General features: G+C 52.7%; 5 protein-coding genes across 5 annotated transcripts; 2 read left to right on the forward strand and 3 right to left on the reverse strand.

Moving 5' to 3' along the window:
• Positions 1 to 114: 114 nt before the first annotated feature.
• J4E82_000159 (uncharacterized protein) lies at positions 115 to 1,688 on the reverse strand (the record flags this gene model as incomplete). Its single annotated transcript, XM_051726482.1, has 2 exons — positions 115 to 1,279; positions 1,639 to 1,688. 2 exons carry the CDS (start codon positions 1,686 to 1,688, stop codon positions 115 to 117), a joined length of 1,215 nt encoding a protein of 404 aa, XP_051593664.1.
• Positions 1,689 to 1,893: 205 nt separating this feature from the next.
• Positions 1,894 to 2,541, forward strand: J4E82_000160 (uncharacterized protein; the record flags this gene model as incomplete). The annotated part of the gene is made up of 1 exon (XM_051726483.1): positions 1,894 to 2,541. The coding sequence occupies one exon, from the start codon at positions 1,894 to 1,896 to the stop codon at positions 2,539 to 2,541; it is 648 nt and encodes a 215-aa protein (XP_051593665.1).
• Positions 2,542 to 2,741: 200 nt separating this feature from the next.
• END3 (endocytosis defective- protein) lies at positions 2,742 to 4,009 on the reverse strand (the record flags this gene model as incomplete). The annotated part of the gene is made up of 2 exons (XM_051726484.1): positions 2,742 to 3,710; positions 3,770 to 4,009. 2 exons carry the CDS (start codon positions 4,007 to 4,009, stop codon positions 2,742 to 2,744), a joined length of 1,209 nt encoding a protein of 402 aa, XP_051593666.1.
• Positions 4,010 to 4,465: 456 nt separating this feature from the next.
• Positions 4,466 to 9,877, reverse strand: J4E82_000162 (uncharacterized protein; the record flags this gene model as incomplete). Its single annotated transcript, XM_051726485.1, has 3 exons — positions 4,466 to 5,843; positions 5,891 to 9,529; positions 9,579 to 9,877. 3 exons carry the CDS (start codon positions 9,875 to 9,877, stop codon positions 4,466 to 4,468), a joined length of 5,316 nt encoding a protein of 1,771 aa, XP_051593667.1.
• A 1,778-nt stretch (positions 9,878 to 11,655) lies between these two features.
• J4E82_000163 (uncharacterized protein) lies at positions 11,656 to 17,289 on the forward strand (the record flags this gene model as incomplete). The annotated part of the gene is made up of 3 exons (XM_051726486.1): positions 11,656 to 11,936; positions 11,987 to 17,158; positions 17,208 to 17,289. 3 exons carry the CDS (start codon positions 11,656 to 11,658, stop codon positions 17,287 to 17,289), a joined length of 5,535 nt encoding a protein of 1,844 aa, XP_051593668.1.
• Positions 17,290 to 17,349: the final 60 nt, after the last annotated feature.

A 17,349-nucleotide genomic window follows, 5' to 3' on the forward strand; every position in this document is an offset into this window, starting at 1 on the left:
ACTCGTGTGTTTTCGCCGTGTAGTGTTTTTTGTTGGAAAAGAAAAAGCAATATCATCCCCCCAATCTGACTTCTGTACCTGCCTCGGGCAGGTTACTCACAGGAATCGTCATTATTACGTATACAGCAGTCCCTCTACCTCCTCTGCGATGGCCAAACTACTAGTCAACCCAGGACTTTCAATGGCCAACAAGTTGACAAAACCCTCATACCCATCCTCTTTTTGAATAACAAAGTCCTGAAAGTCCTTTCCACTCGTCGCTGCAAGCTTTCCCAACTTCGGTCGTATGCCTACATAGTCCGGCTGAATGGCTTCTCTATGCACACCAGGTAGGTATGTTTGAATGTCATCGATAGCCTGCGCCATGTTCTTGGTGTTGGGCGCGTAATCGGTAGGCGAATCTGTCCACTCGACGTCTGGGCCAAAGCGAATGCGCCCGGACATGTCGAGGGTGAGGTGAGTCCCTAGACCGCCGTGGCCTGGAACTGGAGCAGGGTAGACAAGAGTCGAAGGACGGGGACGGGATACTGCATAAGAGAAGTAAGAGCCTTTTGCATAGAAGGCTTTTCGATGCCGATCTTTGGGTAGAATCATGTTTGAAATTTGGACGGCGAAGAGACCGGCAGAGTTTATCAAGGTGTCCGCTGTTATGGTGGTTTCTTCGCCATCTTCCCCCCTGGTCGTGACTTCCCAGCCACTATGTCCAGAGTCGAGAGGTGTGATGTGTGTGACTGGGGATTTGAAGGCGCAGATTCCGCCATGGTCCTCAAAGTCACCTTCGAGGTATTGCATCAAGCTGTGAGAATCTACGATCCCGGTACTGGGACTTTCTAGTACCCCGGCCTCGGCTCTGACATCAGGTTCTCGACTTTTCGCCTCATCTTTGCTGAGAAAGTGAATCGGGACGTTGATGCTCTTTGCGAAGTCGTGGACCTTCTGTAGAGCGTCCATTTGCGCTGCGTCTTGCGCGACGATCCATTTCCCGGTGTTGCGGTGTGGAATATCATTTTTCTTGCACAGCTCGTACAACATATCTTTTCCTCTAAGACATAATTTCGTTTTGAGGGACGTGGGCCCGTAGTAGAGACCAGCATGTATGACTTCGCTGTTCCGCGAGCTGGTCTCTGTACCGACGGAGCCATGCTTCTCTATCAAAACTGTTGATGCGCCATCTCTCTGTTGCAGTTTGCGGGCTATAGCTAGGCCGACTACGCCGCCACCTATCACAGCGTGGGTAAAGTCTGCATCTCGTTGTATGCTTGATGAGAAATGTCTTGAGCTTGAGAGTACGGTTCTAGTATGCAACGAAGATCGAGTAAGAACGCGCAACGATGCCATGATGAAAAAATCGAGAAAGAACGATGAAACTCAACGGACTTTGTTACGAAACAGACGGCGACGAGTGAATAACATGAGCCCAGACTAAGCAATAGCGACAGAGCTGAACTAGGTGCAGTAGCACTCTTGATAGGTGAGGCTTATCGGTGGCTTGGAGGCATTTTGGATGACGTTACGTGAATTGCCGTTCCTGACGCTAAACAGAGTGGGGTCTTCCAATTATTACCTCAACTGGCGTTGTGAGACTGCGCCTAATTCATATAACATACCAGGCTATATATTCGACTATCTCGAACTCACAGAGCAGGAATTAGAGGTTCTGTTGTCACAACTACGTGCTCCACTGACATCTGTGGTGCTTGTTGCCTTCGAACACGATAACGTCATCGGTACTCCAATAACCAATTCCCCGATACCGCTCAAAGGCCAATGTTGACGCCCCTCACCAAACGAACAATATCACGCGCAAGCACATATATCCTACCAAAAAGGTCTCTCCACAGAACGAGTCGCAGCCTTGCCTCGCCACTCGTCGACCGCGTCAACAAAGTCACAATGGCGTCTTCCACTGGCACTCCCAAAGTAACCTCGGTCGTTGACCTGCCCTCCTCGGATGCAAAATGGGTCAAACTACAAAAGGCCACATATGTCGACGCCAAAGGCAAAGAACGCATCTGGGAAATTGCCTCTCGGAAAACAACAGGATCCGCCGGCGTGGACGCCGTCGCAATGGGAAACATCATCTACCACCCCAGCAAACCCCCCTCTACAATCGTTGTCATCCAATTCAGACCACCCGTTGGTGGCTTCACAGTAGAATGGCCCGCGGGCCTTATCGACGCAGACGAGAAGCCTGAAGAAGCTGCCGTACGTGAACTCTATGAGGAAACAGGTTACAAGGGGAAAGTGATTTCGACTTCTCCACCTGTGGCTGCGGATCCAGGGATGACGTCTGCAAATCTGTGTTTGTGCATGGTAGAGATTCATTTGAATGAGGGCGATCCGGAGCCAGAGCAGCATCTCGATGAAGGGGAGGACATCCAGAGAGTGAATATCCCTATTGCCGAACTGTATGACAGGCTGGAGGAGTTTGCCAAAGAGGGGTATGTTATTGCGGCGAAGTTGTATCATTGGGCTGCCGGGGCACAGTATGCTATTGATCATCCAGAGCTGTTTGCAAGGCTTGGAAAGAAGGGCCAGTGAGGCCTTTGTGTATGGCGGTGTGTTGAGACTAGAGCTAGAGGCATTTGGAAGCACAGCTTGAACAAACTTGAAGAAGTATGCACAAGAATGTAAGATGTTGTGTTTCAAAGACGACTTGCTGTTCCATCAGCTTCGAAAACCCAGAGCTAAATATATTTACAACACCACCGGCTGACGCAGCACACTGTCTCCATAGCCCCTCACCTCGCCTTCTCATCATCAATCTGCCTCCTCAGATCCTCCAAGACACTCTTCCTGTTGTCGAGATGTCCCTGCAATCCCTCAACCTGTTCCCTAACCGTCTCAATCTCGTCCCTGATTCCACCAAGCCCCTTGACCGCGCCACCCTCATCATTGTCCAAATCCTTCAATACGTTCCTCTTGTAATCAAGCAAGAGCTCCAGCTCGCGCTTAACGAGGGCAGGCTTACTATCCTTGCTCCTGCCATGCCGTCTGTTCTCCGCCTCCTTCTCGACGTCGGCAATCTTCTGCTCGAGCTCGCGCAGTTGTTTCTTCAGCCGGACTTCCTCCCAGTCTTCTGTTGTGCGACCGCCGAAATCTGTGCCTTTGCCTCCTCGCGCACCGTAGTTTGCGGCACGGTCGCCGACACCCAGACGTGTGAGGTATGCGTCGCCAAACTTGGCTTTGCGACCCGTGGCGGTGTTCTCGTCGCGTGTGGCGGCCCATCGTGAGTTTGCGTTTGATTCAATGTCGTAGTCGATGTGGGCTTTCTCGAAGCTAGCCCGTAGGCTGGGTGGCACGCTGCGAGGTACGCGGAAGCCTTCGCTGCGCTGGTTGAGTATGTGGAGGAAGGCTAGTGCGGCGTCCTTGCCCACGCTTTCTCTTGCTTTTGGGTTTACCAAGTTCCACGCAAATCGCACGTCCGAGTCTGGAACATTGTCTAAGCTCTCGAATAGGCCGGCTAAGCTATCGAAGGTAATGTTGCCGTGGCCGTCGCGGTTCGCCGTGTAGATTTCCTCGTACTTGGCCTTGTCGGACGGCGACATGTACCAGTCGAAGCCGTCGCGCAGACCGGGGGTATCGTCGTCGTCGTGGACGGTCTCGTAGGCGGGCTGGGAGCCGGAGAGGGCGCGCGTGGCTTGCACGAGATGGGCTTTTGATTCGGGGACAAGCCAGTCGGGGAGGACTTTGGGTACATCGACCGATATCTAAGACATGTCCATCAGCGCTTGGGTTCCTCCAGACGGCACATCTTGAAGAAACATACCCCATTGATCAAGTCAAAGATGAGTCTCATGGCAACACAGAACTCCTCAAAGTCGAGCTTGCCATCGTTGTCCACATCCGCCAGGTCCCACACCCTCTCCAGCTGGTCATCGCGCAAATGTGAGTTTTTGAGGACAGGCGCTGCCTGCGCGCCGTCGAGGTGGGTGCCGCCATTGCTGAGCGAACTGAATATCTCCCAGTACTTCTCGATCTCGTCTTGCTCGATGCGGTTTGGCGCCATGTTTGGGCACTGGAGTGGATGTGGCGAGTATCAGGTTGGAGGATAGAGAGGTCGGGCAGGGCGGGTTTGTGTATGTCGTCGTGGTGAGATTCGGGCGTCCTGGTTACGGGATGCCGGCATGGCGGAGCTCTGGCCGCGCGACTGCTGGGCTGGGGTACGTAGCTACCTGACGCTAGCCGTGCAGCCACCGCTCCAGGCTAACCAACCAACCCCCAAAGTCACGCAAATGGGCAGAATAGTATTATATGCAACAACAATGTCCTATTATCATTACATCAAGCCAACGATGTAAATACAGCCTAGCTAGCTCCCCAGACACCCGAGTTTTCCCATGTAAATCTTGCGCCAGATGTAAACGATACATGATTTTCCAAAAAGGAACGACTAAATGGCGTTACTGCCGTGCAAACATATCCAGACAACACCGCTAAATGCAATCAATTCTCAAATTTCTTCCTATCCCATGTTGGCAAGCTCATGGTCAATGGCCTGCGTGAGGAAAATCTTCCTCTCGCCACTCAGCTGCATCTGCAGCCGTTGCTCCGCAAGCGCAATGATTTGCTTGCGAGTGACCCTGTCGAGGTCCGCGTCTTTGAGACATGCCTGAACGGTCTCGATAATCTGCCCATCCGTCGGCCCGTTCATCATGCTCTGGAAGTTGGTTGTGCTACCAGGTCGCGACATGCTTGCGCCGTAGCTGAGAGGACTGCGGCCACGGACCGGTGGTGTAGACGATGTCATCAGGTTGTCTGAGCTCTGGAAGCCGCCCATGCTTTGTCGTTGCCCATAAGGAGAAGCGTTGTTGCCATTGTACATGTCGCTCATGTTGCTCATAGACATGACGCGGTTCTGGTGCGGGTTGTCTTGGTAGCGCGACAAGTTCGAGTACGTCGATTGACGCGTTTGCATGCCTTGGTACGGACCAGGCGACTGCGGCGGCATGTGCGAAATGTGCTGCATGTTGGACATGATGGTAGAAGCAGGCTTGACCGAAGAGTAGACAGATTGCATGTCGTTCATCTCGTACGCTTCGTCTTCGTATGCGCTGAATCCACCCTTCTCAGTAGTCATACCAGGAAGACCGCGGCGGCCAGGGAGTTCGTTGCGCTCAGCGTACTCGTCCCATCGCATCATAGGAATGGCCTTGGGATCGAAACCTTCGTCATCTGTCGTGAGAACCTGCTTGGCACCTTGCTCGCCAATGACGACACGAGTGTTACCCCACGAAAAGTCGTCCTGCTTCCAGAAAGAGTACATAGGAAGGGCGAGAGAGTAGATGGGGAAGGCCAGGATGTAAATGATCATCCACCCAACGTGTTGCCATTGTCGCTTGATGATGAAGATGAGCGCCTGGAGACCGTAGACGGCTGCCAACATGACAATCGAGAACATGGGGAATTGACCCTTGCCCGTAGAGACGGTGTAGACGAGATACACCAGGTACGCACAGATGGATGGAAGGATGAGGGTACCGAAAAGGTCGATGAAGACAACGAATCGCATGGAGAAACAGCAAAAACCGCAAAGGTCCTTAAGGAAGACAAGTTCGGCCAAGTTGTGGATGGTTGAGTTGATCCATCGACGTCTCTGGGAAAGCAGAATGCTCCACGTGTCAGGGGCGGCAGTGAGGGCGTACGCATCGGGGATAAACTTGTAAGACATGGCAGGGAAGTACTTCGTCATCAGAGTGGTCAGGTAACGATCCTCACCAAGCGAGAGAAGGTTCTTCTTGTGCAGCGTGTCCACAACGCAGTCTGCGTAGTCCTTGATGATCTTATCCGAGATGATGAGAGGTTTGCCCTTGTCGGCTGTGCGTAAACGGTACATGGTGAAACTGAAGTGAGTTAGCACCATCTAATCGAGGTGGGATCAAGTACTTACCATCCAGGCAAACAGGTGACGCTACCAAACAAACTTTCAAAGGCCTTGGACAGATGATGCGAAATGTAGTACTCGTAAACCTGGATCATAGTCCACCACGAGCGGTCTTCATTCTCCAAGCTCGTCTCACCACAGATACCGGCGATCTTTGAGTCGTTGGCACAAGCCGCTACGAGACGGTTGAGAGCATCAGGCTTGACCATGGTATCAGCGTCGATCATAAGCAGATACTCGTATAGCTCTGGGTCAACACCGATGATATTGTTGATTTGGTGGAACATTTCCAACTCCAAGGGGTTCATAGCCGAACGGTGGTGGACGCGGTTAAGGAAGCTCATAAGCAAGATTTGGGAATCGCGCTTTCCTCGGTTACCTGGCTTGGACTTGTGCTGTTCCGACTCTTTGCCCATCTTGACAACGACAATGTACGGTACAACATTGCCTTCGAACTCGTATAGTCCCGAATAGACCTTTCCGTAGTTGAGCTGCTGGCTGCCTTCACCTACCGACCAAAATGGAAGCGCAGGAGGATCGACCTTGGGGTCAACGCCAAGGATATCTAGTACAATCTTGGGCGTAGGGCGATCGTTACCGCCACCGACAATCATTCCGTCGCAAATGACGCAGATGAGCTTTCGCTTGTTGTCGTAAGAAAGGGCGGTAAGAGAGTCTAAACTCTTCCGGAGTGAGTCCTCGCCTTCGGTATAGGCTGGCACTTGGCAGATGACGAACTTGTCCTGGTTTGCGGGGCGTTTACGAGAGCCCAGTTGAAGGGCGGCTAAGAACTTGATGACAATGACCGCGCAGAGAATGATAGTGAAGGCTAGTAGAATGTAGTCGTTGACCTGGCATTTGGCCGTCTTGCGGAAATCAGTTCTGCCGACGTAGAACAGGTTTTCCAGACATTGCAGGTTATTCTCTCGCGTAGTCTTGTTCAGGTTGTTGTTCCAGTCCTCCATCAGGTTCTGGCCAGCATTGCTCTTTACCATATCGATCAACTTGGCATCAAGGAAGTTGTACTGAGCCTGGTTTTGCATATAGTCGATTGTGGCGAAGTAGTCGGTCAAGTCGTAAATCTTCTCGTCGAGCCTGAACCACATGTGATTGTCATCTTCACCTTCATTCTTGACCTTGTCTTCTTCCCAGACGAGATCTCCTTTTCTGAATTCCTTCATAGCGGGGAGAAAGACTTTGGGGTACCATACGTCGCTCTTCAACGCGTTGCTGTCTGGCATATTTGTCATCGAACCAGACTTGTGGACGGCGATCGAGTTGAGATTCTCAGCCGTAGATTCGTTGAGAGTCAGCTGAAGGACTTTGTTTTGATCGGTTGGCTCGATCAGATTGGGGCAAGCAATCCATAGCGGGGGGATGACATATGGGTCCATGTTGGCACCAGCCATTTCCATCATTCGATCCCGTGTAGCCTCGGTGTTGGAGTCGCTGTGCTGCTTTTTCCAGAAAGAAGTCAGGTCGTAAACCACACCACGATGACTGACGTAGTAGTCGTCCTCGCCTTGGTGCGCTGATACTTCCTTGGTGTTCCAGACCTTGTCCTTGTTCGGACACAAGAGTTTACCGAAAGCGACAATATAGAAAACGATAGTGGCGTTTAGCAGCACGATTAGCATGACCAAGACAAGCTTCTCACGCCACGCCATGCGCACATCAGGTCGCTTCATACGACCAAACCACTTGAGAAGTGGTGAGGGGATCCAGAAGGTGAGGGCCCAAACAAAGGCGACCCAGAGCCTTCGGGTACCAGTGAGAGGGGTTTCAGTGACGACGGCATTACCACCTGACTCCATGTCATAGTAAGTGACGCCTTTGTTCTCGTCGCCCTTCATTCCGAGACCGTAATCACCGGGACCCGTCGTGGGAAGGGTGTGTGTAGTAGGGGCGATTGACTTAGCATCTGCAGCCCCCGGCACAGCCAGACTTGTAGAGCTCTGGAAAGGGTTTTGGGGAGTAGCAGACATGTCTGGAAGAGGTGGAAAGAAGGCGCTTGCTGTGGGCGGGAGTTGAGTGGGGTATCCATTCTCCATGCCAGCAGCTCCAATCATGCCACCAAGCATGTTGGGAGAACCGCCCATCTCTTGTGTCTTGAGGTCAAGCTGCGATTCAGCCTCCCACCATGTGCCCTCCCTGACCCAGACGCGCTCCTTACCCACCATGACTTCGCCGTTACTCCAGCCGCGTTGCAGAATCCAGTTTTGGATGCCCTCTTGGCCGTCCATGCAACCTAGTGGAGCATATCGGTCATAGAACTCGTGGTGGTCAAAATCGGCAGTGAAATCAAGATTACGGTTGCGGCGATTTGCCCACTCGGGTAATCGCCACTCACGGAGTTGTCGGGATACCACACCGGCCTGCCATGTAGAATTGAGATCCTGGTTCAGCGAAGCGGGGATAGAATCTGAGGGATGAATAGCCAGCTGGAACCAAACTCTGCTACTTGCGACTGTCATGGCCAGGTCGAAACGGCCGTGCTTGCCTAGGACTACGCCGCTGTTAGGTACCGGATAGAGCATCTGTTTCACGAAGTTATCCTCCTCTGGGATCTCGAGTGCGAGCTTGTCCAATACAGTCTCGCGCTTCTCCAACTCGGTCTCCTTCTCACGGAGAGCAGGTCCATTGAGGCCGAGCTCGACTGCACAGCTTTGCATGGCCTCGCGCATGGCCTCGAGAACGGAGTTACCAACAGGCGGCACTTGTACACCGTCGTCTCGCATCTCAGCATTGATGCCTTCGCTGTCGTCAAACACAGTACGCAGCGCAATCGCTTTGCCCAACGAGCGACTGGGAATCTCAACGACAGTGATGTTAACAATGTCTCCATCCTCGGACTCGTTAGGCGTCATCATTCCGCTGCCGTCACTGTCGTCCATAGCGAATCCGGACTTGGCACGGCGGATGTCCTCCTTGATCGAGGTGTTGGCGTGGGCAACAACGTAGTCGACGATGGCTTCATAGATGCCACCAATAGCAATTTCGCGCTCGTTGGATCCCAGCTTCTGGCGAAGGGTACCTTCGGGTAGATCCATGAGTGTCTCAACATCCTCACATACCGCAGCTAGCGATTCCTCATCCATGAAATAGTCGAGGGTGTTGCCGAGCTTCAACAGGCCTGTGAGACAGCTGATGAGGCTAGTCAGCTTTTGGCCCTTGATTCCGATTGCCTTGAGGTTGGAGCGGAAATCTTCAGCTGCGGCGGCATCGTCGGCATCAGGGAGGTAGCTAGGAGGGTCGTATGTTCCAGATCGTCGGAGGAGGGCATATTTGTCCAAGGATTGAATGTCCAGGTACTCTCTCTCTTGCCTGGATGCCGAGCTGGAGTTCAAATAGTAGAAGACGTCAAAGGCACGGAAGCCAGTCTGTCCAGGAACTTGGAGCAGGCCTTGTTGGACGTCCAAGCCGGAAGTGGACAGCTTGATCTCAGCTCCGACGACAGCACCAGCAAGATTGATGGTGAAGACGGCGGCCAGTGCTGAGTAGCGAGGAGTTGAAGGGTTCTGCGGAGTGACGCAGTGCGTGAAGGCCTTGAGGGCCTCGAGCGCGGTGTAGAAGTTGCCCGGCAGCGATAGAGGCAGGCTGGAAACGAAGGGAGAGAAGAGCGAAGGGCTCGAGTCATGCAGGGAACTATACCAGTCAGTCGGCGATGGTGAAGATGGGGGTGTTGGATACATACGCAAGGACTATGCAGCCATCCTCAGCTCTCCGGCGGGCATGCTCCCAGGCCTTTCGGCCCAACTCAAGGTCGACTGTGCCACCGATGCGGTCATCAATGATGCTCTTCGCATTGACCCATGTGTTGACAACCAGGCTGGTGCTGGCTTCGAGATTGTACGAGCGCCCGTTCTTGTATGCCGAGTTGAGAGTGTTGAGGAGGGTGGTGGTCGATATCTGCGAGGGCGAATTCCCCGGTCGCGATGCCGAGGCAGACGCCGTCGAGTAGACGGACATGCGGGAGTTGTTGACGAAACTCATGTCTGCGGGCTGAGGCGGGTCGCCCCTTCCGTGGATGCGAGTAGCAATACTATAGCGAGGGTAGATGAGGTGGTACCGTGTGTCAACTGCAGGTGTCGTCCCAGATGGTCGATGTCCGGGCAAAGGTGGTACGGGTAGCCTCTAGATGTAATTACGTCTTTCACAGCAACGGTGCGAAAGGGACTAGCGAGTGGACGGATTAAACGATTGTATGAAGAAGAACAAAAGGCAGGTAGCAAGAGAGGCTCGTGGAACGCAGACAGAGCAGCCGTGATGTTTGTTGGCTCAGGGCGAGGTGCATTCCCGCCCAGCTTCATGGGGGATGGTGCGGTATGATTAGGGGGTATTAGCAAGGTGACTAATACCGGTGCGAGACAGCTCAATGCATCAACGCCAGCCGGACATGGATGGCGAGTCTTGGTTTTCGTGGCCACTACCAGCAGCGGCGCCCACCCGATGGGCCTGTGATACGAGCGGGTGGCGCTGGATGCGATGGCAACCCCTATTTTTAGCTTGTTATTCATGGCAGCGATATTTCCACAGACTATCGAAGGCGATGAACAAGCAAGCATCGGAGAATTCCAATCACTCCATGGCCAGTCTGTAATCGATAAGACGGACGGCACACCGTCTGGGTCTGTGGAGATGGCTTCCGATGTCTGAAGCTTGTATCATAGCGTGGGCGCATCCCAATATCCACACTCGCTCCCTTTCATCTAGCTCTCATTTGTCTTTAGATCGCTGGTTTCAACCAGACCGAATCACGCCGGAACAATTTCAAAACTCGACCTGACGTCAAAGCACTAACCCCTCGTTGGGACCGATAAAATCAATCCTTGTGTCCCCAGCGCGGGCGCTACTCCAGGGTCTATCGTGAAGTCATGTAGACAGCACAGCCTTCCGGGTTCTAGGGCAGTGGGCCTCGAGGCCGTCTAGCCCAACGTCCTCACGCCAGCAAAACAAACGTTAGCTGACGGCTGGTGAGAGACGTGAGCATCATGGAGAATTGTCCGCGGTGGGAGGATTTCTCAGTCGCCGCGCAATCGATACGGGTTGAGCAGCTAGTGCATTGAAGCGTGCAGCGATGATCGTTCCCGGGGGAGCGCGACCACTAGCATGCATGGCTGGTAGTGGTTCTCTGCAACGCGCCTCCGGGTTCCAAGTCCATGCCTGGGGAAGGAAGTGCAACGTGGAAAAGAATGTCGACCATACTTGTTTCTCTGGTCCAGGCCGCGTCGCGTTGCCTCGTGCTGTCCGCTGTCTCGTGAGCAGTGCGAGGCGGAAGAGTGCGCAAAGAAAGTTCCCGTCTCATCAGTAAGCAGACGAGTGGAGCCGCAATGGAGATGTGAGGCAATAGGGCAGTTCAGCGTATTCTATTCTATTTTTGCGCCCCCTTTTCGTGATCGCTGGGTCTCCCAGTCAACACACGCCAAAAGGCGGCTGGTGCGGCGGCGGGCGAAGCTGAGCTAGAAGCATCGTAGCCCCATGCTCTCCAGCGCTCCGTCCAGAGCAGCCAGCATACTGTACCGGCCCCTTTGCACTGCAAGTCAACGGCTTTGAACATCCTTTACCTTCGTTTGTACACCCTTTACCACACTCGCTGATTGTAATTATTTCCGTGGCGTGTTTTTCTTGTTCTGTCTGCATTCTGAGTAGCCCTCCGGACGCAACACCAGCAAGAGACAACCATTCGACGAGCAGTTGCCATTCGACACGGCGTTGCTCCTGCCTGACTCTCCAGTCCCTCACTCGCTCCCACGGGGACGCGGCTGCCCATCATGGCTTCCAATCCGCTGCAGAACCCCTCGCTGCCATCACTGCCCCAGCACCAGCAGAACGACACGGGCTTGACTTCTGCCCTTGCCAGCCGCTACCACGCACATCTTCCCATCGCCTCCCTCTCGTCCCAGGGAATTGTCGCCATCAACACATGCACAGATGCCAGCCTGGGTGTCGACGGCGGCAAGGAGGGAAGTGCCCACCAGGCCGCCGAGGATCTCTCCCTCCGAGCCTACACGCGTCTTGGACATCGTTCTGAGGACCAGGCCATCGTCTTTCTGTGAGTGTTTGCAAGACTGGCATCTAAACCACCCCTCTAACATGCGACAGTGGCGAGTCCGGCGCTGGAAAGACGACTATCCGTGGACATATGCTGAGGTCCTTCATGTCCTTTTCCTCTACACCCCTGTCCAAGAAGATCGAACACGCCAACTTTGTTTTTGATGCCTTCACCACTACCAAGTCCCTCACTACCCCGCAAGCCTCCAAATCCGGTCTCTTATTAGAGCTCCAGTATAATACCACTACCGCAAACAACGCCACTCTTCTGGGCGCTCAGTTCCTCGCCCACCGCCTCGAGCGCAGCCGCATCGCTTCCGTTCCCACTGGAGAGCGCACCTACCACGTTCTCTACTACCTCCTCGCCGGCACCAGTCTCAATGAAAAGAAGCATCTCTTCCTTGACGCAGTAGGCGGAGACGGTAATGGCGGCAACCGTACCTCGCTCGGTTCCAACAAGAGATGGCGCTATCTCGGACACCCCACACAGCTCAAGGTGGGTATCGACGACACCAAGGGCTTCGCTGATTTCAAGGCCGCTCTGCGCAGGCTTGAGTTTGGCAAGGAAAGCATTGCAGGCATATGCGAGATTATGGCTACCATCATGCACATTGGTCAGCTCGAGTTTGAGATGGGTCAAAACACTACCCCTGCGCCCGATGAGAGCGGTGGTTACTCTCACGAGGGTGGTGAGTCTATCACCGTTGTCAAGAACAAGGAGTCTCTAGTACCCATTGCTCAGTTTTTGGGTGTCGCCATGTCCGATCTAGAGCAAAGCTTGCGATACAAGTCCAAGACACTTTACCGCGAGCGCGTCACTGTCATGCTGGATCCCAAGGGTGCACGAGCCAATGCGGATGAGCTCGCCCGCTCTCTCTACTCACTTCTTGTAACATGGGTCATGGAGCAGATGAATTCTAGGATCTCGGTGCCGTCTGAGCAGATTTCCAACACCGTTTCAATGGTCGACTTCCCCGGATTCGCCAACTTTGCAGCCACCGGATCATCACTCGACCAACTGCTCAATAACACTGCGAACGAGTCTCTCATCTCTTTCTGTCAAGAGAGCTTTTTCCAACGGCAAATCCAAGAGCTGGAAGCCGAGGAGATCTCTCTGCCACCTATGGCTTTCTACGACAACACCGCCGTGAAGACGGGTCTCATGAAGCCAGGCAATGGCCTTTTGAGCATCCTCGATGATCAGATGCGCCGTGGCAAGACCGATATGCAATTCCTTGAGGCTATTCGTAAGCGTTTCGACGGCAAGCACCAGGCTATCGTACCTGGTAGTCTTACTGTCGTACAACCCGGCAGCAACTTCCCCACGCCTAACACTTCGCCAACCTTCACAATTCGCCATTTCACAGGTGACATTGACTACAGCGTCGAGGGGCTGTTGGAAGAGAACGCAGAGCTTATCTCTGGTGACATGATGCACCTACTCAAGTCTGCGCAGGCTCCGTTCGTTCAACAACTCTTTGGACAAGAGGCTCTTCAGAAAATGTCACATCCCAAAGAGAAGTCAGCTATTGTTCAAGCCACCGTTAGCTCCAAACCCACGCGTCAACCTAGTCTGGCAAAGCGGAAGGCTGACAAGACGGGACGATTTGGACGTCAACTGAATGTATTCGACGAAGAGGCCATCAGTGATGCTGAAAGCAACATCTCTGGCACCAAGAAGCCTGGAGAGTCCCAGAAGCAGACTGGTGCTGCGGGTCAGTTCATCAGTTCCTTGAGGACCATTGAATCGACAATGCGGAAAGCCAACGCTTACTTTGTCTTCTGCTTGAAACCCAATGACAGAAGGATTGCAAATCAGTTCGACAGCAAGTGCGTTCGTCAACAGGTTCAGGCTCTCGGTATCGCAGAGATCAGTCAACGTCTCCGGGTTGCTGATTACAGCATTTTCATGCCTTTCGCGGAGTTCCTCGGACTTGCTCAAACTGACCTTGCCATTGTTGGTAGCGACAAAGAAAAGGCTGAGATGGTCCTTGATCAAAAGCCGTGGCGAGAGAACGAAGTTCGTGTTGGTGCCACTGGTGTCTTCTTAAGTGAGAAGTGCTGGCTCGAGATTGCCAATGTATCGAACCTCGCTCCTTATGCCCGTGGACCTGCTGATTCCAACGACAATCTGCTTACTCCCGAAGCTGGTCGATCGTTTGGTGACGTCCGAACCGGCCTTCTTTCGCCCTCGCCTGGCGCATACTATGACGACAAGAGCGGCAACTATTTCGGTCAGCGTGATATTGACGCTCGCTCAGAAGCGCCGTCTGGCATCACCAATGGCGACATGTTCCATGGCTTGGAACAGCCCAAAGCCATTGACGACGAGAAAGCAGCTGATGCAAAACTACAAGAAGTCGAAACCATTCCCACTTCCAGCAGTCGAAAGAGATGGGTGTTCATTGTCTACGTCATGACATGGCTCATTCCCGATTTTGCTATCCGATACATTGGACGCATCAAGCGCAAAGACGTGCGGATGGCATGGCGAGAGAAGTTAGCCATCAACATGATCATTTGGTGGAGCTGTGCGTTTGTCATCTTCCTCATGATTGGGTTTCCCGCTGTCATCTGCCCGAAACAACATGTTTACTCTTCTGCTGAATTGACTTCCTTCGACGGTAAGGATGGAAACGAAGCTTACGTTGCCATCCGGGGTATCGTCTACGACTTGGGAGAGTTCATTCCACACCATTACCCCAGCATTGTCCCACAGAAGAATCTGGAGAAGTACGCAGGAAAGGATGCGACCAATCTGTTCCCTGTGCAAGTCTCTGCTCTGTGCTTAGGCAAGGACGGAAAGGGGATCAACGACGCCGTTCAACTGAACTACAAGAACTCCAACTACACCGACTCATCCGTGAACAATCTCATCAGTACCACCGATCTCAACGCGCAATACCATGACTTCCGGTCTTTCACCAACGATTCTCGTCCCGACTGGTGGTTTGAGCAGCAAATGTTCCTCAAAGCCAACTACATGAAAGGTCGAGTTGGATACAGCCCTGAATATCTGAAAACGCTTGGAAACAAGGGTAATTCGATTGCCTACATGAATGGCCGCGTATATGATTTCACGGATTACATTCCAGGTGGTCGCGAACTCAAGTTCCCGATTGGTGAGGAACCCAACGACACAGGAAACATCGATACCGACTTCATGTCACGAGACGTTGTGGACATCTTCCGAGTTCAGGCTGGTAAAGACATTACCAAGTACTGGCAGAATCTCAACTTGGACGCTACAACAAAAGCGAACATGGAGACCTGCATGAACAATCTCTTCTATGTCGGCGATGTCGACACCAGAAACTCGGCCAAGTGCTTGTTCGCCAAGTACTTCCTTCTTGCGATTTCCATTATGCTAGTCAGTGTCATCGGTTTCAAGTTTCTTGCGGCTCTTCAGTTCAGCCGAAAGACAGATCCGGAAAACATTGATAAGTTCATCATCTGCACCGTTCCCGCATACACTGAAGACGAAGAATCCCTTCGTCGTGCTATCGATTCCGCCGCTAGGATGAAGTATGATGACAAGCGCAAACTACTTGTCATTGTCTGCGATGGCATGATTATCGGTCAAGGCAACGACAAGCCCACCCCTCGTATCGTTCTCGACATTCTGGGTGTCCCCGAGGCTACCGATCCCGAGCCACTCAGCTTCGAGAGTTTGGGCGAAGGACAACGTCAACACAACATGGGCAAATGTTACTCTGGTCTGTACGAGGTACATGGTCACATCGTGCCTTTCCTGGTCGTGGTCAAGATCGGAAAGCCTTCGGAAGTCTCCAAGCCTGGTAACCGTGGAAAGCGTGACTCGCAGATTATCCTCATGCGATTCTTGAACCGTGTGCACTACAACCTCCCCATGACTCCGCTTGAGCTCGAGATGCATCATCAGATTCGGAACATCATTGGAGTCAACCCTACCTTCTACGAATTCCTTCTGCAAATTGATGCTGATACCGAGGTTGCACCTGACGCCGCCACTCGATTTGTCGCAGCCTTCCTTCACGATACTCGCCTACTTGCCATTTGTGGTGAAACTGCCCTCACCAACGCCAAATCCTCTTTCGTCACGATGATGCAAGTGTACGAATACTTCATTTCCCACAACTTGACCAAGGCTTTCGAGAGTCTGTTCGGCTCAGTCACTTGTCTTCCTGGTTGTTTCACCATGTACCGCATTCGCGCTGCCGAGTCTGGAAAGCCACTGTTCGTCAGCAAGGAAGTCGTTGAAGCCTACCAAGAGATTCGGGTCGACACTCTACATACGAAGAACCTGTTGCATCTGGGAGAGGATCGTTTCTTGACCACGCTCCTTCTCAAATTCCACTCCAAGTACAAGACAAAGTACACAATGCGAGCACATGCTTGGACCGTGGCGCCTGACAGCTGGTCCGTCTTCATGTCTCAACGTCGTCGCTGGATCAACTCTACTGTTCACAACCTGATCGAACTTATCCCGCTTACCCAGCTTTGTGGTTTCTGTTGTTTCAGTATGCGCTTCATCGTCTTCATGGATCTGCTTTCAACGGTCGTACAGCCTGTCATCGTTGTTTACATTGGTTATCTCATCTACACACTGGTGTGGTCGCCTGACGTCGTCCCTATCACGGCGTTCATTCTTCTTGGTGCCATCTATGGTCTACAGGCCATCATCTTCATTATTCGACGCAAGTGGGAGATGATTGGTTGGATGATTATCTACATCTTCGCAACACCCGTTTTCGCCTTTGGTCTACCTCTGTACTCTTTCTGGTACATGGACGACTTCTCCTGGGGTAACACTCGTGTTGTTACAGGTGAAAAGGGCCAGAAGATTGTTGTCACGGACGAAGGCAAGTTTGACCCTGCCAGTATCCCTAAGAAGAGGTGGGAGGAGTACCAAGCAGAGATGTGGGAGCAGCACACCATCCGTGACGACCGCTCGGAGGTTTCAGGTTACACCTACGCTACCAGGAAGCCGTTTGGAAGCGCATCCGTCGCTGGCTCAGAGTATGGAGGCATGCCACCATCCCGCCCCATGTCGCACCTCAACCTCCCACGCTACGACAATCACTCACGAATGAGTCTTGCCCAGAGTGGCTACGGCATGGATAGCATGGAGATGGCGAACCTGCCAAGTGACGATGCTATCTTGATCGAGATCAAGGATATCTTGTCCAAGTCTGATCTCATGAACGTCACCAAGAAGCAGATCAAGGCCGAACTAGAGCAGAGGTATGTTCATTCACATATAATCACACGATCAACACTAACACGACGGCAGATTTGGATGCGATCTCACGCTCAAGAAGCAGTTCATTGGCTCTGCTGTCGAGTCCTTACTCATCAGCGGCCAGCTATACTAAGCCTTAAGGGCTGCAGTTAGTTTCTACTTGATCGATGCTTCACGATTCTACGCGTTGCCA

This window comes from Alternaria postmessia (genome assembly GCF_024291825.1).
Source record: "Alternaria postmessia strain BMP 2775 chromosome Unknown scaffold_1, whole genome shotgun sequence".
Classification (NCBI taxonomy): domain Eukaryota; kingdom Fungi; phylum Ascomycota; class Dothideomycetes; order Pleosporales; family Pleosporaceae; genus Alternaria; species Alternaria postmessia.